This window comes from Sciurus carolinensis, unplaced genomic scaffold (assembly GCF_902686445.1).
Source record: "Sciurus carolinensis unplaced genomic scaffold, mSciCar1.2, whole genome shotgun sequence".
Classification (NCBI taxonomy): domain Eukaryota; kingdom Metazoa; phylum Chordata; class Mammalia; order Rodentia; family Sciuridae; genus Sciurus; species Sciurus carolinensis.
The window spans coordinates 261743-286576 of record NW_025920218.1 but is presented as its reverse complement, the minus strand read 5'-3'; the positions used below and the strand labels follow the sequence as shown (position 1 = coordinate 286576).

Here is a 24834-nt window from a genome sequence, read left to right as displayed (position 1 = left end):
GAAAATAAGATCTTGCAACTATTTATTTCAATAAAAACATTTAGACCAAAAAAACAAAAAACAAAAAAAACAAAAAACAAAACTCAAAACACTTAATAGCAAAAAAAAATGAAAAAAAAAATTTCAAAACCTACTCAATAAATAGCCAAACACAATCTAATTCGAGTTTTTCTAAGGAAGAAATACAAATGAACAACAAATATATGAAAAAAAATGTTCAACATCTTTAGCAATCAGGAATATGCAAATCAAAATTTTCCTAAGATTTCATCTCGCTCATAATGGCAATCATCAAAATAATGATAACTGCTGGCAAGGGTAGAGGGGAAAAGGTACACATACATTATTGGTGGGAAAGCATATTAGTACAACCACTTTGGAAAGTATTATGGAGATTCCTCAAAAGACCAGGAATGAATTCACCATGTAACCCAGATATCTCATTCCTTGGTATTTATCTAAAAGAATTAAAATCAGCATACTGTGGAGATAAATACATACCAATGCTTATAGTATGTGAGATCTGATGTGCAAAGCCCTGAATTCCATGCCAGTAACTAACGCTGTCTCTCTCTCTCACACACACACACACTCATACACAGAGAGAGAGAGAGAAGACAAAATTAAACAAGCACAGTGTAACACTTTAGGCACTCACCCCATTGGCATCTTCTCAAGAACCTATTTTCCATGTGACCAAGTCTTCTCATTTCTGCTTTTCCCTCCCTTTTCCCTCCAGTGTTTCCTCACGGTATCCAATTGTCTTGGGCACTCAGAGGCAAACCTCTGGATCCCCGCCTAGGAAGAAATAGAAAATGTTAACACCAAGGTCTCCAGGAAACAGGAATGCAGGCACCAGGACACTTGGTTGTCACCCTGACTCACTTCCTTCCCAGGTTCTCTGGACTCCTACTCCTGGTAGAGCCCAGTGGGAGGCATACATTAGGTGCAGCTCTCACAGGAGGGTTCAGATAGCTAAAGACTGAATGTGCTACAATACCACTTGGACTGACATGTCTATTGGGGTGACTGTAAATACTTATCCTACAAATGACAGATGTTCTCTCATGGCCAGCCTAGGTGTCCGTTAATAGATGAATGGATAAAGAAAATGTGGTTCACACACACACACACACACACACACACACACACACACATGCACACACAGGTTTGACTCAGTCATAAAGAAAAACAAAGCTTTGTCATATGCTGGTAAATGGGTGGAACTGGAGAGAGTCAGTCTAAGAGAAATAAACCAGATTCAGAAAGTCAAATGTTAAATGTTTTCTCTTATACATGGAAGATGGAGAGAAAAAAAATTAAAGTGATCTCACAAAATTAGAAGTGAAATAGAGGTTAGATGAATGATAGGAGGGAAAGGGGAAGAGCTTGGTATGAAGTTGACCAAAATATACTATGGTCATCTATGACATATATCAATTTTATATATAACTACAATGTATAAATTAAAAAATGAACAGAAGACCAATAAAGTATAGGAAGGGAATCAGGGAGAGGAAGGAGGGAAGGGAAAGGGGAAGTACTATGGATAGAAACAGAGTAATCTATGCTATATGCATTTATGAAGATGTCACAATGAACCCCACTGTTATGTATAACTATAAGGCACTAATAAAAACATCAAAAACAGGAGAAAAGGTTTATTTTTTCCTCACAAGTTCAGAGGTTTTAGTCCATGTTACTAGGCTCCATTGTTTCAGAGCCTGTGGTGAAGCAGAATGTCATGGTGTGGAGGGTGTGATGAAGGAAAACTGCTCACATTATGGCAGTCAGGAAGCAGAGAGTGGAGAAGCTGCCAGGGACAAGTCTTCCCAGGCATGTTCCCATGGACCCACGTATTTCAACTAGATCCCACTCACTATGGTTTCCAATTCATCCCAGTAATGCCATCAAATTATGAATCTGTTGGTAGAATAATCAGTCAATGATGTCAAAGCCTTCATGATCCAACCACTTTCTGAAAGCACCACCTCTGAACACTGCTATGTTGGGGGCAAAGTCTTCAGCAGATGAGCCTTCAGGGAACATTCCAGATTCAAACTATAACAGAGGACCTAATGGAAACTTACCCAGAACATGAGAACATATTGATTATCCAGTTAATTAAACCTCTATTATTATTATCAGCACATTTGGAGATTCTGATTTTGTTGTCTAAGGGAAAAGAATTGATGCCTGGGTTTTCTTTGAACACCCTCTATTTTGTTTGGATTTGTTTGAGACTGAAGCAGATAATTGCTCCAACTTCTTTCTTAGATGATGCTTATGTTCAATCCCAGAAGATTTCCTTCAGAGTGCAGTTCTTTTTTCTCCCCCAATACCTAATTATTTCATGATACTTTATTTTCAAAACAGGTCACAACATTAAGCTTTTGACCCATTCATCCATTGTACAAGCTACAAATGCTTGCTGACCAGCTGAGGGGACACTCTTCAGTAGATAGTTTGAAAAGTGAATAAAAATCCATAAACAAATATTCAAATAGTTTCCATAAGAACATAGATAAGTGTGACCCCAACTTTTAGTCCATAGTGCTGCATCTATGCCAATCCTACTCTTAGAAAGACATTTCAAAAATAGCAGTAATTAAGTTAAGTGGTTCCCCCAGATCTCTTAACTTAACCTTGCAGTTAACAGCTACAGAGTGGCATCTACACGTTGATACTAGTGGAGGCACAGGCTGCCAAATAACATTTGATCTTGCTTTCCTGAGCACAAGGCACAGGCAGAGTGCCAATGTCCTGCTCCTTTACTTCAGGTGGGAAGCCATGGTTCTGGATTTGCTGTATGCACTGCCATGTTGGTTGTGACATCACATAGCAGACAGTTGGCCTCTGAAATCCAATGAAATGTAAAAGCAGTGGTAACAGTATATGCAACCATGTTTTCAAAAATCATCCAATTACCCACATGCATTTTCAGCAGTCCTCAACAATCCCATCAAGACCATCACATGTAATTCCCCATATGCCGAATGAATAATACTTCTCATCTGGTTTAGGTCTCTTCTGCAGCAGAGGTTTTTCATGTGCATGATCATAAAGGATGCAATTAAATAATCTGTGTACTCCATCATTCACATAATACATAAAATCTGTTTACTTGACTCATCATCATCAGAGCCTGCCTGTTCCTTTAATATGATTTTTTTTTTTTTTTGGCAATGATATTTTACTGCAAGCATGAAAGCTGAAGCAACATAATATCTACCTGGTTCAGCTATGGTCTTCACTCCAGAGTCCCACAGAAAGTATTTGTCCAGTGCTGGGTTAATCACACTGGTGATCTCTTCAAATTTAAGCTTTACTTCTTCAGATCCAGGAAAGCCTCCACCAATATCAAGAAGATACATGATGAAACTAACCTCAGCTCCAATTCCAAAGACAGTGGGCATCAGAGATGACCTGCAGGAAAGTCTCAGAATCAGTGCAGCCATTCTCCATGTGAAAACTGATACCAATGACATCAATATTTGATTCTTTATCTAGTTCCAAAAGAAGTCTGCTGGTTTTGAGTGTGGCACCACATTTAACACCGAGGTGGCAGACTACTTTAAAATCATCAGTGGCACAGATGGGCCCAGGAGCACAATGGTTGGAGGAGCCAAAGGCATCCCCAGGGACTCCCAGCGTGCTTAGAAACTGTAGCTAGTGCAGCTTGGGGCCCGACCTGAGGGTGCCACAAGGACGACTCGGGCACCGTGAGGACATCTGGACCCAGGAGAAGTGGCCCACGACCCTCTGCCACCAAGTGTTCCCCTGCTGGCAGAGCGGGTCAGTGTGGGCCACTGGACACTTGGCTGTGCCTCCCTTCCACCGCCCACTCACCTCACAGCGCAAGGGCGCGCTGACTCGCCCTGTGGAGATGCCGCCGCGGGATCGGAGCCCCGCAGCGTTGATGAGGAACCAAAGCAAGAGGAGAGCTCCACTACCCACCACTGCAGCGCCTGTCAGCTACCTAAATCCCGCCAGTCTGAGACGCCAGCCCCAGGTGGTGCGAGCTGCTGGCTGAAGGAGGCCTCAGGCAGCAGAGGCCACTGCAGGGACTGACCTCAAAGTGCATGCAGTTCTATGGAGAAATTTGACCCAGACTAACTCATCTGGCTGTTAACAACACCAAGTATATCTCCATTCAAACTTAGAGTTAATATGAAATTTTGTATGCATTTTTTTAATCATGTTGTATGTGATTGCATTTATGTCTGTCCTTTTTTGAAGAGTACAGAACAAAGGTTGCATGTTTACAGATCTTGTTCATAAAGTAGCAGTGAATCCATGTTATTACTATGTTTTCTCTAATCTTGTTAAAACTGGGCAATGTGAGCTAGAAAGCTAATCACATTTAATTTTTAGAAAAATTAATAAGTACTTCTTTAGAACTCATGGAAAATCTTCCAATCTTATCCAACAACATTTGTTTATCAGTTACCATGTGCCATGCCCAACTTGAGTTTTTCCTGGAGTAGGACATAACAAAAACCAAAAATATTTAAATTCTTCAAAGTTAGGTTACTGCTTTCATGGGGAAAAAAAAGTACAATTAACTAAGTATTTGGAGTGATAGATGACGCCATAAACTGATTTGAGAAAATAAATTCGAGTTAGTTACTTTGCCTCTGAGCCTTGTTGATATTTGTACCTTAATTCTGCGTGCAACAGATTTTTTTCAAGCATCTTTTAACAAATTTTACTGGTGTAAATTTGAAGGCAAAAATGAATGTGTATTTAAGAAGCAGGTAAACAAAGCTCATTTGGAGGGGAAGAAGACAGGATCAGGGAAGCATATAAAAGTTTATTTCCCACTTATCTGCATCCTTGCAACCCTAGCTTCAGCAGCCCCTTTTAACTCAGGGGGCCCTTTCAATGCCACATGGTTGAAGTTAATCACGTTAACTGACTTTAGGCTCATCTCATATTTTACTAGTGGAGTATGTCACAAAATATTAATTTGCTATAAAGCGTGTTTAGATATACTTCTGTTGTTTTATTTTTGAGGTTTCTACTTAATGCTTCCTTGTTGCAGTTTTGGTTTTCAGTGCTATTATCTGGCTGAATCTTGGGCAGCAACATGAATCTAGCATGATTCTTAGGTGGACACTTTTTCTACAACAGGTACTTAGAAATTTAATTATGGTAAGCACATAATATAGTTTTAAAAACATTGCCCAATTGGGGGCTATATAAATTTCTGCTCTCTACAAAACCAGGCCAAATACTATATTATTGAATGTTTAAATATCATTCATTTTCTGTCTTAAAAAGGCATATCACAAGGAATTTCATTTGAATTTTTCTGATAATAATATAGATAAACATATGGGTAACATATTATTACCACCTATGTGAAACTCACATACACACATATTATACAAACATGGGAATAGCCATCCAGTTAGGCCTTCACTTGAAGATTTATAAGCTAGTGGATGCCATAAACCAGGAACCATACAAAGGACAGTAACCTCGAGACATGTAAAGCGAGATCCTGGAGTTTCACCTGCAAGAGTTTTCTTCTGGAATAAAAAACTTCATGTAGTGCTATTTTTTAATGAAAGGAAGCAAAGACTATTATTTACAAATTCACTTCTGGTCATCTTCTCTCCCAATGACCAATCAGTCTGGTCCTTCTCCTAAGGCTGCTTCAAATCCAGGCATGAAGTTTCCGCCTCCACATCTTCCAAATTCAACTAACCTATTCTTGCCCTCAGCAGAGACACCGGCATCCACCCTTGACTCCTGCCATGCACTCTCCACATGCAGCCAGGCTGGTCTTCTCAAAAGTGTGCCAAGTTAGACAATCCCCTGCTTAGTGCACTGTGATTGTTCACAAGATGAAGGGGAAGTCTCTGATGACCCTGAATAAGATCAACACATCTTTTCATGACAAGGCATCAAACTTCACTTCCATCATGATCCCCTATCATCTGTGTGTGTGTGTATGTGTGTGTGTGCATGCATAATCTTCACACACAGCTTGTATGTGTGTATATATTGGTATATATCCACTAAATGCTGCTTGATTATACTGCAGATTATAAAGACTAAAATTACATCCTGGTTCTCTAATTAATCAACCTGAGAGATGTGCTTCCCCTAGTTTTCAGGTCTGAGACTAATTAATTATTAGCAATATTAGTAAACCTGGCTTTACATAAGTCTGTGTACTTTCAGAGGTATCTACTCTTTTCCCTAATGTTTGTGAAAATTATCCTTTGAGTAAAGTTCACATTAACATATAAATACCATTTTGAAGTGAACAATTCATTGGCATTTAATACATTCACATTTTACACCCATCCTTCCATCTGGTTCTGAAATATTGTCATCATCCCAAAAGGAGACCCTACTTTCATTAAGCAGTCATTCTCTATTCTCCCCTCTCCCCAGCCTCTGGCAACCATTAACCCTTCTGTCTGCCTGGGTATACCTGTTCTGAATGTTTCATACAAATGGATTCATACACTATTTGTCTTTTTCTGTCTGTCTCTTCATCCATATGGCCTAATATTTTTAAGGTTCATCCATGTTGTCACCTTTTTGTGTGAACATGCCACATTTCCTTTAAACATGTCTGATGTCTGAGATTTTTCCCATTGGTCCATACCCATTTGCCCTCAGGCATCTCTCTGAATTAATCAACTTCCTCAATACAGAAATTAATAGAATCACCAGCATGCAAGACTCACTTATTACTTTTTCATTTCATCCTTGTCCCCAATCTATTCTTTTGCTTCAAAAACACTCACTCACTATGTTTGAGGTGTGTCATTAAACATGCCCACATCCTGGTAATATCTGTACTTGTTTTCAATGTGTGCTTTCAATCTCTGCTAATGGTTTTTTGTGCTGTAAATCTCATTCTGAATCTTCCCCTTTCCCATTGACACCATAGACCTACCTGTGTCACTATTTGTACTTTACTTTGTTGTTCCTATTTGCTGAGGAATATTTCACAGCCAGCACCAGGCACATTTTTCTTATCCCTTTTCCTAGTAGTGAAAAGCTAGTTGTTTCTAATTCTCTGCCACAACCAAATGATCCTTCTCATGTGTGTCCTCAGGGACCTGTAGACCTGTTAAGAATGTCTCAGATGCATGCAGGGATGAAATGGCCGTGAGAAGATGAACACATACTTACTTTAACTAGATTCCTTCCCTGAATGCTCTGTGATGCACACTTGCACCAGAGGACTTAAGTGACCTGTTTCCTCACATCTTGTGTAACACACATTCTCATCTATCTTCAATATTAGCTCATTTTAAAAATTTACATTTCCTTATTTATGAGAACAGTAAGCATCTTTTTCAGATTTACTAGTCCCTTCCTGGCAGTTGTCCATCCACATCCTTTGTGAATTTTTAAAGGCAACCTCTTACCTCTGTTGTCATTATTGTGGTTTTTATAGTTCATTCATAAGAATGTTTGGCAATACTAGACATTGACTTATTATCTTTTTAGATTGATTTGTCTTTTAGTTTCTAAAAACTGAAGTATGCCTCCAATGCCCTGTACCATGCCTGTTAATGTCTCTGGTAACACTTGCTTGTTGTTAAAGCTTATTTTTTGGTGTGTTTATGTTTTCTGAATGCCCAGATTAGCTTTATATTCTCAGTTTTCTTATTTTGATCTTTAATCTTTCTGGAGTTCAATTCTATATCCAACAAACTGAATGAATAAATTAACAGAAGGGAAGGAACAAATCTTCCTTACACGTCTATAGTAAACACATGTAGAAGAAAGGCAGGGAATAGAAAATCACCATTAGAACATCATGACAACATTGCTGCCGAAACATCTGTTGACTTTTTTCCTTTCTTCTGTTTTTTTTTTTTTTTTTTTTCCCTTGGTACCGGGATTGAATGAAGGGGAGCTTAACCACTGAGCCTCATCCCCAGCCACTTTTATGTTTTATTTAGATATAGGGTCTTGCTAAGTTGCTTAGGGCCTTGCTAAGTTGCTGAGGTTGGCATTAAACTTGTGATCCTCCTGTCTCAGCCTCTTGCGCTGCTGGGATTATAGGCATGTGCCACCACACCTGGTATACCTTCTTGTGGGAAGCCATTCTTATTTAGCAGAATCAGACTAGGTTGAGCCATGCAACGTAGAGGCCTGGCCTCTAGCAACTGCTGGGAAGTATGTGGCACTGTGTGGGAGTGGTTCCCTTTCTCCTTCTGGAATTTTCCCTCTAAAAGAATGGCTTCCCAAACTCCACCCTATCCTGTCCATCAGAAGCTCCTCCCAGTCCTTGCCCCCCTTATCTGTAAATGATGAATAAAGGAGAGTTGGGCAAATCCATGGTATTGTAAAGAGGCCAGAGCAGGTATGGCCAGACCTGTCACACACCTGCACATATGAAAAGAGTATTGACTTTTTTTAAATTTATTTTTATTGTAAACAAATGGGATATATGTTGTTTCTGTTTGTAACAGCATACCATTTGCATATTCATACATTTACATAGAGTAAAGATGTTTGATTCATTCCATTATTTTTTCCTTCCCCCCGAGTCCTCCCATCTCTCTTTTGCCTCTATACAGTTGCTCCTTCCTCCCTTTGTGCCCCCCTCCCACCCCCTATTACATGTCATCATCCGCTTATCACTGAGATCATTTGCCTTTTGGATTTTTGAGATTGGCTTATCTCACTTAACATGATATTCTCCAATTTCATCCATTTGCCTGCAAATGACATAATTTTATTTTTCTTTATAGCTGAATAATATTGCATTGTATATATATACCACAGTTTCTTTATACATTCATCAATTCAAGGGAATCTAGGTTGGTTCCATAGTCTGGCTATTGTGAATTGAGCAGCTATGAACATTAATGTGGCTGTATCTCTGTAGTATGCTGATTTTAAGTCCTTTGGGTATAGGCCAAGGAGTGGGATAGCTGGGTCAAATGGTGGGTCCATTCCAAGTTTTCTAAGGAATCTCCACACTGCTTTCCAGAGTGGCTGCACTAATTTGCAGTCCCATCAGCAATGTATGAGTGTACCATTTTCCCCATATCCTCTCCAACATATATTGTTGCTTGTATTCTTTTTTTTAACTGTGTTTTTATTGTTTTTTTCTCTTTATTTATTTATTTATTTTATTGTAAACAAATGGGATACATGTTGTTTCTCTATTTGTACATGGCGTCAAGGAATACCATTTGTGTAATCATAAATTTACATAGCGCAAGGTTGTTTGATTCATTCTGTTATTTTTTTCGCTTCCGCCCCACCCGTCCCACCCCTCTTTTTCCTCTATACAGTCTTTCCTTCCTCCATTCTTACCACCCTCCTTACCCTAACCCTAAACCTAACCGTAACCCTAACACTAAAACCTCCCACCCCCCATTATATGTCATAATCCGATGATCAGCGAGATCATTCTTCCTTTAGTTTTTTGAGATCGGCTTATCTCACTTAGCATGATATTCTCCAATTTCATCCATTTGCCTGCAAATGCCATAACTTTATCATTCTTCAGGGTGGAGTAATATTCCCTTGTGTATATATGCCACAGTTTCTTTATCCATTCATCAACTGAAGGGCATCTAGGTTGGTTCCAAAATCTGGCTATGGTGAATTGAGCAGCAATGAACATTGGTGTGGCTGTATCTCTGTAGTATGCTGATTTTAAATCCTTTGGGTATAGGCCAAGGAGTGGGATAGCTGGGTCAAATAGTGGGTCCATTCCAAGCTTTCTGAGGAATCTCCATACTGCTTTCCAGAGTGGCTGCACTAATTTGCAGCCCCACCAGCAATGTATGAGTGTACTTTTTCCCCACATCCTCGCCAACACCTATTGTTGCTTGTGTTCTTGAAAATCGCCATTCTAATTGGGGTGAGACGGAATTTTAGATGGAAATGATTTACATTTCTCTTATTACTAGAGATGTTGAACATTTTTTCATATATCTGTTGATTTCTTGTAGATCTTCTTCTGTGTAGTATCTGTTCATATCCTTAACCCATTTCTTGATTGGGTTATTAGTATTCTTGGTGTAGAGTTTTTTGAGTTCTTTATAGATTCTGGAAATTAGTGCTGTATCTGAAGTATGAGTGGCAAAGATATTCTCCCACTCTGAAAGCTCTCTCTTCACATTGCTGAAAGTTTCCTTTGCAGAGAGAAAGCTATTTAATTTGATTCTATCCCAGTTATTGATTCTTGCTTTTATTTCTTGTGCTATGGGAGTCCTGTTAAGGGAGTCTGATCCTAAGTCAACAAGGTGAAGATTTGGACCTACTTTTTCTTCTATAAGATGCAGGATCTCTGGTTTGATTTCAAGGTCCTTGATCCATTGTGAGTTGAGTTTTGTGCAGGGTGAGAGATAGGGGTTTAGTTTCATTCTGTTGCATATGGCTTTCCAGTTTTCCCAGCACCATTTGTTGAAGAGGCTATCTTTTCTCCATTGCATATTTTTGGCACCTTTGTCTAGTATGAGAAAATTGTATTTATTTGGTTTTGTGTCCGTGTCCTCTATTCTGTACCATTGATCTACCTTTCTATTTTGGTGCCAATACCATGCCGTTTTTGTTACTATTGTTTTGAAGTATAGTGAAGTTCTGGTATTGTGATACCCCCTGTTTCATTCTTCCTGCTAAGAATTGCTTTAACTATTCTGGGTTCCTTATTCTTCCAGATGAATTTCATGATTGCTTGCCCTATTTGTGTAAGGTACGTCATTGGGATTTTAATTGGAATTGCATTGAATCTGTATAGCACTTTTGGTAGTATGGCCATTTTGACAGTATTAATGCAGTCTATCCAAGAACATGGGAGATCTTTCCATCTTCTAAGGTCTTCCTAAATTTCTTTCTTCAATGTTTTATAGTTTTCATTGTAGAGATCTTTTACCTCTTTGGTTAGATTGATTCCCAAGTTTTTTTTTTTTTTTTTTTTTTTGAGTCTATTGCAAATAGAGTTGTTTTCCTCATTTCCCTTTCAACTGTTTCATCGCTTGCGTATAAAAATGCTTCAGACTTATGTGTGTTGATTTTACGGCCTGCTATTTTGCTGAATTCATTGATGAGGTCTAGAAATTTTCTGGACGTGGTTTTTGGATCTTCTAAATATAGAATCATGTCATCAGCACATAGTGACAGCTTAAGTTCCTCTTTTCCTATTTGTATCCCTTTAATTCCTTTGGTCTGCCTAATTGCTATGGCTAGACTTTCGAGGACAATGTTGAATAGAAGTGGTGTAGGAGGACATCCCTGTCTTGTACCCATTTTTAAAGGGAATGGTTTCGGTTTTTCTCCATTAAGAATGATGTTGATCATGGGCTTAGCATAAATAGCCTTTACAATGTTCAGGTATGTTCCTACTCTCATTATTTTTTCTAGTAATTTGAGCATGAAGGGGTGTTGTATTTTGTCGAACACTTTTTCCGTGTCAATTGAAATAACCATATGATTCTTATCCTTAAGTCTATTGACATGATTTATTACTTTTATTGATTTATGGATGTTAAACCATCCTTGCATTCCAGGGATGAATCCCACTTGATCGTGGTGCACTGGAGTTTTTAACTTGGTTTATCGTTTCCTTCATTTCAAGGATTTCTGTTTGTTTGCTTTTCAGTATCTCTCTTTATTGAAATGATCTTTTGCTTCCCGTATTTGCTCTTTTAACTGTTGTTTGGTGTGATCATTTAGTGCCTGCATTTGCTCTTTCATCTCCTTGTTTGCTTCCCTGATTGTTTTAATTATGTACATTCTGAACTAACTTTCTAACATTTCTTCTGCTGTGCTGTCATTGAGTTTTATTAATATAGTATCTAGGTTTGTTTGGGACATTTTCTTCCCTTGTTTTTTTCATATTGTTCAGGTATCTAACCCTCTAATAATGAAACACTGGGATATTGCAGATTTCCTTTATTGACTAATATTGAATCTTAGATTTCCCAATAACTCATCTCTTAGCCTTCAGTAGCCTGAAGTCTTGGAGGAACTTGATAATGTGTTGCTCCACTAGGAAGTTGGACTTCTTGGGGTGGTGACCATCAGGTGGGGTACATTCCCTGGTGGCTCTCAGTTGGTCTCGAGTCTCTCAATACCCCCTCTTCTTGGCTGCTGGGTCTTATCATAGGTCCTCTTGCCTCCTGTAGGTGTCTCAGGAAGGGAGTTGCCCTACCAATGATGATGGCCACACCCTCAGGATTAATTCAAAATGCCTGCACCAGCCTATAAAGAAGCCTATGTCTAACTCTGTGATGGTGACAAACCTCAGCATGGTGGTCAGGCGGGGTTGTTCAGTGATGGCATCTGTCTTTGGCCTTGTGCTTGGGTGGGTTGGCAACACATCGCCCGGCTCTGCAAGGCAGGCAGGTTGGGTGCCCACCTGCTACCTCACCCACCAAGTCGCTCCACAACTGCAACCAACTAGTGATGGCACCAACCTAGGTGCAGGAGTCAGGTGGGGTCGCTCAGTTATGACGTCTGTCCTTGGCCTGCTGGTTGGGTGGGATAGCTGCCCACCACCTACCTCTGTGATGTAGATGGCCTGGCTCACCACCAGCTCACTCTGTGACTGCCTGCAATTTCATTTCTGATGGCTGAATAAAATTCCTTTCTGTATATACACGCCATATTTTCTTTAATTTTCTTTAACCATTCATCTGTTGATGGACACAGGCTGGTTCCATAACTTGGCTATTGTGAACTGTGGTGCCAAATTCGCCTGCAGTACTGCAATAGTAACTTTAATTATCTTGAATAAATGCCAAGAAGTGGTTGGGTCATACTGGCTTTTAAAGCTCTCAAATTTTAATTTATTATGATAATAATAATAATATGTTTAATATAACTATATTAATATTATTGTACATTACTATATTATATTATACTGTATGTATTGTAACATTATGAATCTCAGGTAGTGAACTCAGGTTTATAAGCCATGTGAATGATTAGTTATCCAGGAAACCTAGGCAAGGATCCTGCACTCATGTAAATGAGTGCTGCCCAGGGTTATGGCCAGCTCTCACTATCACCTGGGCAGTGACTGTATCCCATATGGTGGGCCCTTCTGCATTTCTTCTCTCCTCAGTTAGAGGATGGTGTGATAACCAGGTAGCCACAGTGATTCAATGATTCCCATCTCCTGGAATCTGTCTCCCCTTTGTGTAATCTCTACCCTCACTTTACCAAGATGGTCTGTGAGACCAATACAATATAGCATATGGTAAAGTGACTATGTCACTGTCCAGATCAGGTTATAAAGGCCACTGTGATCCACCCCTTTTCCCCACAATTGGGTCATTAGCTCTGTGTTTAGCCAGTTACAGTGTCTTGAGGACACTCAGCCAACCTTGTGCAGAGGCCAGTAGGCAGTGGAAACCTGACTACACAACTCAAGGGAGGGCTCTGTTGACTGCAGCCTCATGAGAAAATTTGGGGCAGAATCAGCCAGCTACAGCACCCCTATTCCTGACCCTCAGGCAACTGTGTGAATGAACATGTTGGTTGCTTGATGTGGTTTGGATGTGGCATGTCCCCGAAGTCTCTTGTGTTGATGTCTGGTCCCCAGTGCAGCAGTGTTCAGTGGTGGGGTTTTTGGAAAGTGATTGAATCATGGACGCTCCCATCTCATCAATGGATTCATCAATCGAGAGTTGAATGACCTTCTGGTAGGTGGGGGGACTTTGTTGGAGGAAGTAGGTCACTGGGGGTGAGCCCTGGAAGCTATTCCTTCTCACCTGTTCCTACTTTTCCCTTTCTGCTTCCTGGCACCCATGAGCGGAGCAGCTTTCCTCTGATATACTCTTCTGTGACACTGTTTTTGCTTTGGTGCCTCCTGACTGAAATCTTGTTCTAAGCAGTTAAGTTGGGCAGTAAATGGACACAAAGCAATAGATAACAAATACAGAGTGATGTTCATCTGTGAAGGGCTCTTCCCTTCCCTCCTTGTGCCCTCTCACCCTGTCCAGGTCACTTTGAGCATTCTCCGGCACACGGCTCATAACCAAAAATGTGTCCTCTGCTCACTAAAGACTCTTCCCACTAAGGTCTCTGAGAGCTCCTAGGAGTTTGTGGCCTTCCCCTGTAACCAGGCTCTCTTTCTCTACTAGCACAGAGCCTGCCCTCAGTAAGTTTTCCATAAGTGTTTGCTTAGTAGATCTGGGTATTTGTTTCTTCCCCAGAGCCTGAAAAATTATGCTTTGCTCAAATTGAGTACCCAGTAGGTTTTTGTTGATCAAGTAATCAACCTGCAAAATTTATTGCCAGTTCAAAATTATCACTCACCCCTTCAATACTGACATTGATCAAACATTTTTCATCTGATAATCTGAGTATAAAAGCAACTTAAAATGTACACTTGTTGTCATGCAAATTAATACTTACACTTAATTAAAAATCAGAACAACTATAGTTGGAATTCTGCAACAAGGAGAACTTTCATCTTGTCCAGGGAATTATACAAATTTTAATATACTTTAGAAGGCAGAGTTGCCTAAGGGAAGGTTGTCCAAATTACATTCATCAATAAAGATCTGGCTTCTGTCCTTTAGAAGGCAGTACAGGAGAGAAAACATGAGTGCCATTTCTAAAGTCTGTCACTGTGAGAAACTCAAATTGTGTGTGTGTGTGTGTGTGTGTGTGTGTGTGTGTGTGTGTGTGTGTAGTAACTACAGGCATGGAAATGGTCTAGTCAATGCACTTCAGTGTCTGCTGCCTGCCTGCTGTCTGCCAGATGCCCTGACAGTTGCTGAGGTACAGAGAAGGATATAGCGTGACAGACTCCACAGATACACACTAAGCCTGCTTTCTGCCAGGACCTGTGCTGGTATTTGCAGAACTCACTATGCATGGGTAGAAACAGACATGGATGCAAAACCATCCTGAGGTCACAGTCATTTGAGTAAGGGGATTCTTCTGTGGGACACAGAACAGTGTGACTGACCACTGAAAGAAGCACTTCCTCTAGAGGCTGACTGTGACCCCTCACATGCTCACTCAACTGACAGTTGCTGTGCACTGGGTATCTAACACTGTCCCTGGAACACACCAAGTGGACATTCAGAGGTGGTTCAAGACAAATCTGCCCACATAGAGCCCATGGTGTAGCCAGCAAGACAATAGACAATGAGTCATGTGATTGGATCTTAGAAAATAAGAATGGAATGCAAAGGTTTTCTAGATGGGGTCAAAGAGGCATTTGGGGTCTCAAGAACAGGATCTACACAAGCAAAGAGTGGTAAAAATCAGCAAGAAATGGCCCTGTTAAAGGAGGTTACAGCAGAAATTAGGTGTATACAGTCTCGAGTAGGCAAGTTTGAGATCACCTCTGAAGTGGTAGCAAGGCTGTCACAAGAAGACAGCAGTGTGTTTCCAACAGGGCAGGTTCAGCATCCCCTGAGCCAGCAAGGAAGTTGAGGTATTGCTAGAGTGCAGTGACAGGGGTGCCGGGGCCATGCCCAGGTTGTTCCTCTGAGCTTAGCACTGAGCCTCGCACAAAGTAGGCTCTCACTCACTGGACAAGCACAGGAGGTGAAGAGTTTACAGAGTGGACTGGGGCCTGTGGAGGCCTAAAGGCAATCTAGAAAAACAGATCTGGCTCTCACAATGCCACCTGGATTCTCCTCTCTGAGCAGGACTCTGTGTTTGATATGCAATACCTAACCAAAGTCAAGATTGGGTTTTCTATGCAGAATGTCAGTCCTAATGGAGATGAAAAATATTGAGCATTAATATTTTCATAACACCTCTCTAAGGAAGGAGGCTCCCATGTGAACATCACTTGTCCCAACAGTTCTGCCTGCCATCTGCTCCAATGGAAAGGGCATCTCACAGCCTTCTCATGAGCGTAACAGGATGCAACAGTCCAGTGTTCGCACACTGACCGCTGGTATTTGTAACCATTCTTAGAAAGAGTTAAGCTACTTGTTTACTTCCTTTGTTCATTTCTTCCTTCTTTTCCTAGCCCTCTCCACAAAGGATTTGAAGAGACCTAAAACATATAATCCTGTTTCATGGGATGGTCCCAAAGTTATCTCATTTGCCACTGGCTCTTTGCAGTGCCAAATCCACGGGTATTTGTCACCGCCTGCAGCAACAATTTGCGCGGGTTTTTATCAGTGGTGAACTGGAAACGAACTGCTTCTATCTTTCTTTTAGTGGGCTGCTTTCTCGCTTATTTGCTTGTTACCTGGGCTATTGAGGAAGAAAGGCTTTTCTTAGAGAGAGAGAGAGAGAGAGAGAGAGAGAGAGAGAGAGAGAGACTTTGCATAAGAGAGAGAGACTTTGCTTATGAGAGAGAGACTACCCTTTCAGAGATCTGTATCTTCTTAGTTCTGCGCTTCTTAAAGGTGCGTTCTGCATTCTGTGAACTAAGGGTGCTTCTATCTGCTTGCTGCTTCTTCTTCCTTTCTGCTAGTGGCTTCTCTCCACCTCTTTCTGCTAGCTGCTGCTCTCACTGTCGCTCATTACTGTTGCTCCTTACTCTCGCGCCCCCTCCCACCGCCTGTTTATATTCCCTCCAGGAGGTGGAGGCCGGGCCATGCCAGTTGCAATCAGGCTAGGAGCCAGCTGCCCTATCATGGCAAGGGTTAATATGAGCAGGCCCAAGCAGGTGTGCTCGGAAATGCCTGTGCACGGCGTTGTGTGCATGGACTTAACTGAATATGGGCAGTGATAAATCACCTGAGTGTGCTTATGCCAATTAACCTCCTCACTGCTGATGTGATCAGGCACTGTTCTGGCTAGCACAGTCCCCAACACTCATTGTTTCTTTTTTGTTTTATTCTTGGAACACTGGAGCCAGAAAAATATGCAGTCCCAATCTCAGAACAACAGGTTCCTGCAGGAAGGCAAACCAGCAGTGACAAAGAATATATTTTCCTCATGAATTGGGTCAGGTAAGTTGTTCACAGGGCCTTTCTCAATCTCCATCAACTCTGTCACTACAGGTTGTAACCATGACTCTCATATATGTCACCACAGATTATGAACAGCCCCCCAGGCCACCCTTGTGCAAGAGGTCTTAGTCACTGGCCTCACCCCACTTTTAGTAACAGAAAAAAGATGGATGCTATTCCAAAGACACAGGAAATCTGAAGCTGCCCAGTGAAGGCCAGGTCAGGTGGAGAGAGGTCTTGCATGTGCCAGACTCAGGCCTGGCAGCAAAGGCAGGGATGCAGAGGCAGCCCTGTCATCTGACTGCAGGGATCTCTGAAAACCTAGCTTTGGCATAGCCAAATGGCTGCCTGGGTCACTGGGCCAGCTTGCATTTGCAGTGAGCAGGCACTCAGAGAGGGTTGATGAAGTATCTCCCTGCTACCCTGACTGAGTTCTTCCTCAGAGGAAGGCCCAGGACTCACTGACACTGCACATAGAGTCAGCTGAGGGACTCTGGAGATCACCAAGAAGGTTGGTTTCCTCAGTGACTCAAAACAGTGACTGTGGGAGATGGAGAAAGGAGGAACCAAGAAGATGAGGTGGTCTAGCATGGAGAATGTGTTGGGAGAGCCAAGGATGGCAGAGGGGCCCTGCCTCAGACCCAGGTGTCCTTATAATCATGATAGTGATTACCTTCTGAGCATCTGTGCATGTGTCCCTTGTGCTAACCCTCCAACTGGGGAGGCAGTCATCTTTCCTCCTCAGGGAAACTGAGTCCCAGAGTGTGGGCAAAGAACAAAAGGGGTTGGGTGTGCCATGAGGAGCCAGCAACTCATTGAGGTTGATGGGCTAAAAGAAAGGGCCTCTCAGAGTAGAGAATAGTTCTCCAAGATCCTAAGTATTCCAGCCTCCTTCCCACTTCTCTTCATTCCCCCTATGGAGGGGAACAAGTGGAGTCCTGCCCTCAAGACCTAGGTCTTCATCTAGGTTTTTCTCATGGAGCCTTGAGCAAGTCACTGGAGCTCTTGGTAGTTTCCAGATTTGTTTCTACTTCTGTAAAATGGGATAACTCCAGGCTGTTGTCAGAACTGAGGAGCTCAGAGGGGGTTGGCTACCCACCCATCAGGCCTGGCCTGGCCTAGAACTTTAGACTCACTGCAGAGTTGAAGATACCTGCAGGGGCCTGGCAGCAACTCTGGAAGCTGCCTCTACCTGGTCCAACCTCTCGGCAGTGTAGTGCTGGTGGAGGTGGAAACTCCCTGGGGTTGGTCACTGGTGTCTATTACTATGCATCACACAGAAACCTTTGGGAAATTCCTACAGGAAGGCATTCTATAGCACATTGGTGGCTTTCAAGAGCCAGTGAGATCAGCATCAAGCAACTTGGGAAAGAAGAGCCCTTGGTTAATAACCCTTACAAAGAGATGCATCAGGTGCTCCACTGCAGAGCAGGGAGTGGGAATGGGGGACCACAACACATACAGTTGTGTGTACTGAAGACACACAGCAGGCAAGTGGAAAAATCCATGAGATAGACATAAAACAGAGACTTGCTTTTCCTTATGGCATGGAAAAAAAATTACCAACAACACAGTCAGGTATACTTCAGTCTGTACCAACGGCAAGTGTGTACACAAGGAACACACAGCTGCTGGTTTCCATTCAGGAACCACCCACTACCACCAATGGACTCTGGCAAAGAAACCCACTCCAATGAGACAGACTCTCAGATATCCCTACCCATTGTTACCTTCTCTCAGTGGTTGCAGGCACCTCTTAGAAACCCAAGGGAACTTTTCACAGTGTCCTGTGCTACTCTAAAGGCAGAAAACAACACTGAGGAATTAAATTCCAGCATTGCCCCAAGACCACCTCAGTATGGCTTGTCCCAATATGCCATTCCAAGGATGGAGAAGCTGCCTGTCTCCTCTAGGGTCACTTGCATTCAGAAAGGCTCCACCCTCAGTGGCCCCATAGAGCCAAATTGCAGTCAGTTCATGGTTATGTCTCACCTATGATTGGTGCAGCACCACCTCAGGTCCTGCACTGAATGAGCTACTTTGATGCTCATTTCTAGGTCATGGTAAATGATTTTGTTGCTAGATCAAGAGAGGACTGTAATCTTCCTATTACAAAGCCTTGACCTGCAATTTATTTCTCAATGATTTTGCCAGACAAACAACAGTAATAGACTTCTGCCATTTCCCTGATCAGTCTGGACCACTGCCTTAATTCAGGCATTGTGGGACCAAAATCAGGAAAGAACACAGAATAGCACAGTTCCTGTGTCACTTGGAGCCACTGAGAGGTCAATGGGCAATCTGGCAGCAAGGATAAGAACCTAATAAAGGCATAAGCACCAAAATAGACAGGTAGATCAATGGTACAGAATAGAGGACATGGACACAAACCCAAATAAATACAATTTTCTCATACTAGACAAAGGTTCCAACAATATGCAATGGAGAAAAGATAGCCTCTTCAACAAATGGTGCTGGGAAAACTGGAAAACTATATGCAATAGAATGAAACTAAACCCCTATCTCTCACCCTACACAAAACTCAACTCAAAATGGATCAAGGACCTCGGAATCAGACCAGAGACCCTGCATCTTATAGAAGAAAAAGTAGGTCCAAATCTTCAACTTGTTGGCTCAGGATCAGATTTCCTTAACAGGACTACCATAGCACAAGAAATAAAAGCAAGAATAAACAACTGGGATAGATTCAAACTAAAAAGCTTTCTCTCAACAAAGGAAACTATCAGAAATGTGAAGAGAGAGCCTACAGAGTGGGAGAATATCTTTGCCAACCATACCTCAGATAGAGCGCTAATTTCCAGAATCTATAAAGAACTCAAAAAACTCTACACGAAGAATACAAATAATCCAATCAACAAATGGGCTAAGGAAATGAACAGACACTTCACAGAAGAAGATGTACAAGTAATCACCAGATATATGAAAAAATGTTCAACATCCCTAGTAATAAGGGAAATGCAAATCAAAACCACCCTAAGATTTCATCTCATCCCAATTAGAATGGCGATTATCAAGAATACAAGCAACAATAGGTGTTGGCGAGGATGTGGTGAAAAAGGAACACTCATACATTGCTGGTGGGGTTGCAAATTAGTGCAACCACTCTGGAAAGCAATGTGGAGATTCCTCAGAAAGCTTGGAATGGAAACACCATTTGACCCAGCTATCCCACTCCTTGGCCTATACCCAAAGGACTTAAAATCAGCATACTACAGAGATACAGCCACATCAATGTTCATTGCTGCTCAATTCACCATAGCCAGATTGTGGAACCAACCTAGATGCCCTTCAGTTGATGAATGGATAAAGAAACTGTGGCATATTTATACAATGGAATATTACTCCGCAATGAAGAATGATAAAATTATGGCATTTGTAGGCAAATGGTCGAAATTGGAGAATATCATGCTAAGTGAGATAAGCCAATCTCAAAAAACTAAAGGACAAATGATCTCGCTGATAAGCGGATGAGGACATATAATGGGGGGTGGGAGGGGCTAGCATTAGGTTTAGGGTTAGGTTTAGAGTTAGGCTAAGGAGAGCAGTAAGAATGAAGGAAAGAAGGACTGTGTAGAGGGAAAAGAGGGGTGGGAGGGGTGGGAGGGGTGGGAGGGGTGGGGGGGAGGGGAAAAATATAATAAACATCATTACCCTATGTAAATGTAAAAAAAAAAAAAAAAAAAAAAAAAAAAAAAAAAAAGTCATAAGCATAAACCTGTCCTGAGGCAGGTCACATCTGGCCTGGGAAATGCTGGATTCATCCAGCCATGGTGACTGATGACCACCTCAGGCAGTCCAAGACCTGACTAGACTTAATGACTTTGGGTGCTACTCTCAGATAAAGTAGTACACATGGCAGTAGGGTGATGATTGATGTCCTTGACACCTGATGGAGTCAAATTCTTCACCATACAAGCTCATGGGTTCTTTATTCCTTGGAATATGCTCATCTTTTCTTTCTCCTCTCTGGTTCTGGCCCACCTGGCTCTTCCTCTGCTTTAGAGCCTTAAAAGGAGACTGAAATTTGTCTCCAGATTCAGGGGTGTTGAAAGTACCATCCATGGCTCAGGTGTCAGAAAGTCAGTTCTGGCTTCTGAAAGTTGAAACTACCATAGCCCACCAACAGTAGCTCCAGCTTCTGGAGAACTGAAGGAAATTTCTAGTTTGTCACCAAAACCTGACTCACGTGTGAGAGCTCTCATCTCATCAGCAGCTATCCAGGGACTTCTGACCCTGGTTCTGACTTCTGGAGAGTAGAGAGAAACTCCCATAGTCCACTAGCATCAATTTCCAGTAGCTCTACTGCTGTGATTCCAGCATCTGGGAAATTGAGAGAATTCCTGAATCTGAGCCACTGGTTCAGGAGTACTTAGTTGGAGCCCGCATGCTGTAACATGTCTTTTTGGTTTTTCCTTGCACTTGGGGTTTGTCATCCAGGTTGTTTACTCCAATGGGCTCATCCATTTCTTCCTATAACCTTTCCTTCTGGCCCTACATATGTAAGTTGATATTTTGTTTGTTTGACATATTTAATTCAGCATTTCTTTTAAAAGGTTTCTGAATAACTCTTAGCCTATAATCATAGGGGTAATTTTGGAAGCTGTTAGAAGCTCTTTCCCCTCTTTCCCCCCAACACCTGCTATGTTTACTAAGGTAATTCAGGGTCACTTGATAGATTTATTCTCTCAAACCATCCTAGGTATGTGTAATACTTACAAGGTAACTCATAAATTTATTTGAAACAAGAAAATATAATTTTTAAAGATACCTCTAAAAATAAGCCACTATAAAACCACTGTTTAATGTCCAGAGGGGGAACTTGATTGATTTCTTTCAAGCCTAACACCCTGAATAGATTCCTCTGGGGCCCAGCATCTGGTATGAAGTGCTGCTCTTGTGCATAATCAGAATCCATAGAATGAATGTTACCACTCTCTTTATATGGACACTTGTTCCAAGGATTCAACCCCTCCCCAGCACCACTCATTATGGGACACCAAATTTACAGTGGTATTATATACAGGTAACACTGACAGCAATTCAAAAGAGTCCCTTTTAGGGTATGTATTGTATAATGAGAAAAATTCAAACTAGATGATCTAAAGAAAAATGTTTTTTTTCTGCCATACTGCTTGCCCTCTATATGTGCTTGATGGTCAACAGGGATGACTTCCTTATTTCAACACCATTCACAACTAGATCTCTACTGCAGAAACAAAGAAAATGGACAGAAGTCCCTTATGTGCAGGTCTTTATGGCCCTCAGACTACAAAAATATGCCAGTCAGACTCCTATGGCCACACTGGTAATGGGAAGACTGATTGTCCCTACTTGAGAAGACCTGGACCCTCTAGTACTATCTAGAAAATAATTTCTCCATGAAGAGACATGGTCCAAATGTCCAAAGGGGTACAGGAACCCAGGTTGTTATCACACTGGAGGAGTCATATGTCATGTGTGGCATGGTGGGTGATTGACATGCCTACTTTAATGAATTCCTTATAAAGAATTTTAAAATAATCCTCCACTTGCAATTACAGGAAGCACCTACAGATTTTGGTGATTTTCTCTCTTCTGAATCTCCCAGTTGTACTGAAAATAAAGGTGTTTTCAAAATTGTTAGCACACATTCTTGCCTGGGTTGCTCACCAACCAAGGCTGTATTTATCCTTGTTGGATGTTGAAGGGATGCAATGACTACCGTTTTCTGTATTTCAGGTATGATGACTTTTACTGTATTCTCTGACAATGAAGCAATTGAAAATGGATGGTTTCTTGATTTCCATTGGTAATCTATAATCAACTATTAAAAATACATTAAATGTAAGTAAGATAAATATTTGTAAAACTGCTTACAGAGTTTAAAATCTGAAAACTATATAAGGGGTAAAACAACTGAATCATTTGTAAGTTAAAATATGTTTTCAAAATTTCCTTGAATATATTCAACTAGAATGGTAAGGCATTTTCCTGCATACATTATGTTTTTCCTACTATTCCAAAGGAATCTATAAATACATTTTACACAGAAGAGCCCAGATCAAAATAGCAGTGAACACATGGCACCTAATGAACACAAGTTCCAGGTCACTGTGTGGGTGCTGAGGCTGAGTCTCCCAGGGACAACAACACCGCTCCCAGCTCAGCCTGCAGTTCTTTCCTGCATGGGCCCAGCCAGAGGTTCCAGTCCACTTTATAGAAGAGCTCCACCAGTTGCAGCCCAGGTGGTGGGCAAAGCCAGTGAACAGCATGGAAGTGGTCACAGTCAATGTGTCCCCACTCCACCTTGTCCAGAACTGACCTGGACCCTTAAGTGTGGTTCCAGGTGGTGCATCCTCTGGCAGTGTCTCAGTGCTCAGGCTGCAGCAGGCCATCACATGTGGAAGAACTTGGGTGGGCTCTCTCCCTAGCAGAACTTGGCTATTGGATCCTGGTAGGGGTTCTCATGCTGTGCACTCTGGGAAGAGGTACTGCATTTAGCCAACCACAATTGGAAGTGATATTTCACTGCCATGAATAGTTTCTGGAATGGCACATCTGCCCTGCTGAGGAAGCGCTACAGGAAGAGTTGCTTGTTGGGCCGAAGGCAGCAGGACACACAGTACTCATAGGTGCTGCAGCCAACTATTGCAGCAATACTGCTTTGTGCTGGAGTTGGTTGACATCACAGTAGCCATTGGTCAGTAGAATCTTCCTTTCACAGACAAATCCTAGGTCATCCATGATGAGGCGCTTCCCTTGAAAGGAGTTCTGGCACTGAATGCTTGGCTGGCTGCTGTTGCCCAAGTTAAATTGTACTTTCCATGGAATGGATTGGTTTTGGTCCTGAGCCTGGAGGAGATTGCTATCTCTCACTGTACTGTCCTCCTGTTTCAAGGTGTTGCTGAGGATGTAGACCTGCCAGAGCCTGAAGACCAGGACCAGCATGGACCTCTTCTCCAAGAGGCAGCGCCACACCATGGCAGCCAGGTTCACCATCCTGGTTGAGATGGGGGTGCTGCATCCAGGGAGTGGAGCAAAACCAGAGGCTGAGACCCAGTAGCATGGCCCCCTCATGCCCAGTATCCCCACCACTTGCTGCAACACTGGTCTTGCAGTCCTCAGCCCAGCTTGTAATTTAAAATATTTAAACATTCATTGCTAATTAAAAATTCAAGTATCTTGGTTTCTTACAGTCTATAAAATACAATATAATTGGGTCTCTTAAATGTGTTTTTATAAATTGTGTGTAAAAATTAGTAAAATATTATATGTGAAAAAGTTAAAAGGAGAGTCTCCTTCCTAGGTGTTCATTCAAATATAAGATTACTAAGAATTAAAATCTTATTCACATGTAATTGTATACCCTAAAAAATAACCCCTGAGGATCCTTGACTGACCTTCACAGTAGAAATGCACCATCTGCTCAGCCTTGGATGCCCAAAAGAAAAGTATACCCCAAGACAAACATGAACATCATATGGGTAAATGAAAAGTCATATGCTAAAGACTGAGTTTAACTTTAGAGGTTTAAATCCCAAAAGTGGAGGTCATCCCAAGACTAGTAACTCATTTCTCCAAACAGATAGATCCTTTGAGTCAGGGGTTACCAAATTGTATATGAACAATGATCATGGCTCCTTTGGTAGTTAACAAGTCCTCCCAATTAATCTTGGGAAAGCATGTGGAGGTCCAGGTCCTCTCACCAAGTCCACACAATTTTACAAGCCAAGAATCATCACTGGTTCATAATCATCACTGTTAGATACTCCTGACATCAAATATTTCCAGGAATGTCCAACTTTGAATCTAACTACTCTATTCCTGAACTGAGCCCCCTCTAAAAGACCAATGTGTGGACATTATGGAACAAACTTTATAGCAAGCTAAAACTAAAAGATGTGCCTATAGATAACCCTGTGGCTAAATGATTCACAGGTGGAAGCAGTTTTATAAAAAAGAT

The 24834-nt window shown here is 41.6% G+C and overlaps 1 protein-coding gene and 1 pseudogene across 1 annotated transcript; both read right to left on the bottom strand.

The window, feature by feature from the left end:
- Positions 1-2673: 2673 nt before the first annotated feature.
- LOC124975164 (ornithine decarboxylase-like) lies at positions 2674-7409 on the bottom strand (annotated as a pseudogene).
- A 15889-nt stretch (positions 7410-23298) lies between these two features.
- LOC124975155 (SREBP regulating gene protein-like) lies at positions 23299-23870 on the bottom strand. The gene is made up of 2 exons (XM_047538025.1): positions 23748-23870; positions 23299-23349 (listed from the first exon to the last, which is right to left on the bottom strand). The coding sequence occupies exons 1-2, from the start codon at positions 23868-23870 to the stop codon at positions 23299-23301; spliced, it is 174 nt and encodes a 57-aa protein (XP_047393981.1).
- Between the last annotated feature and the right edge of the window lie 964 nt (positions 23871-24834).

Coding starts and splice junctions, on each gene's coding strand:
- LOC124975155 (XM_047538025.1), bottom strand. CDS start 23,870: ATGGTGAACCTGGCTGCCATGGTGTGGCGCTGCCTCTTGGAGAAGAGG. Junction 23,350..23,747: donor TGAAACAGGAGGACAGTACA/GTGAGAGATAGC, acceptor ACCTCTTCCCAG/AGTGCACAGCATGAGAACCC.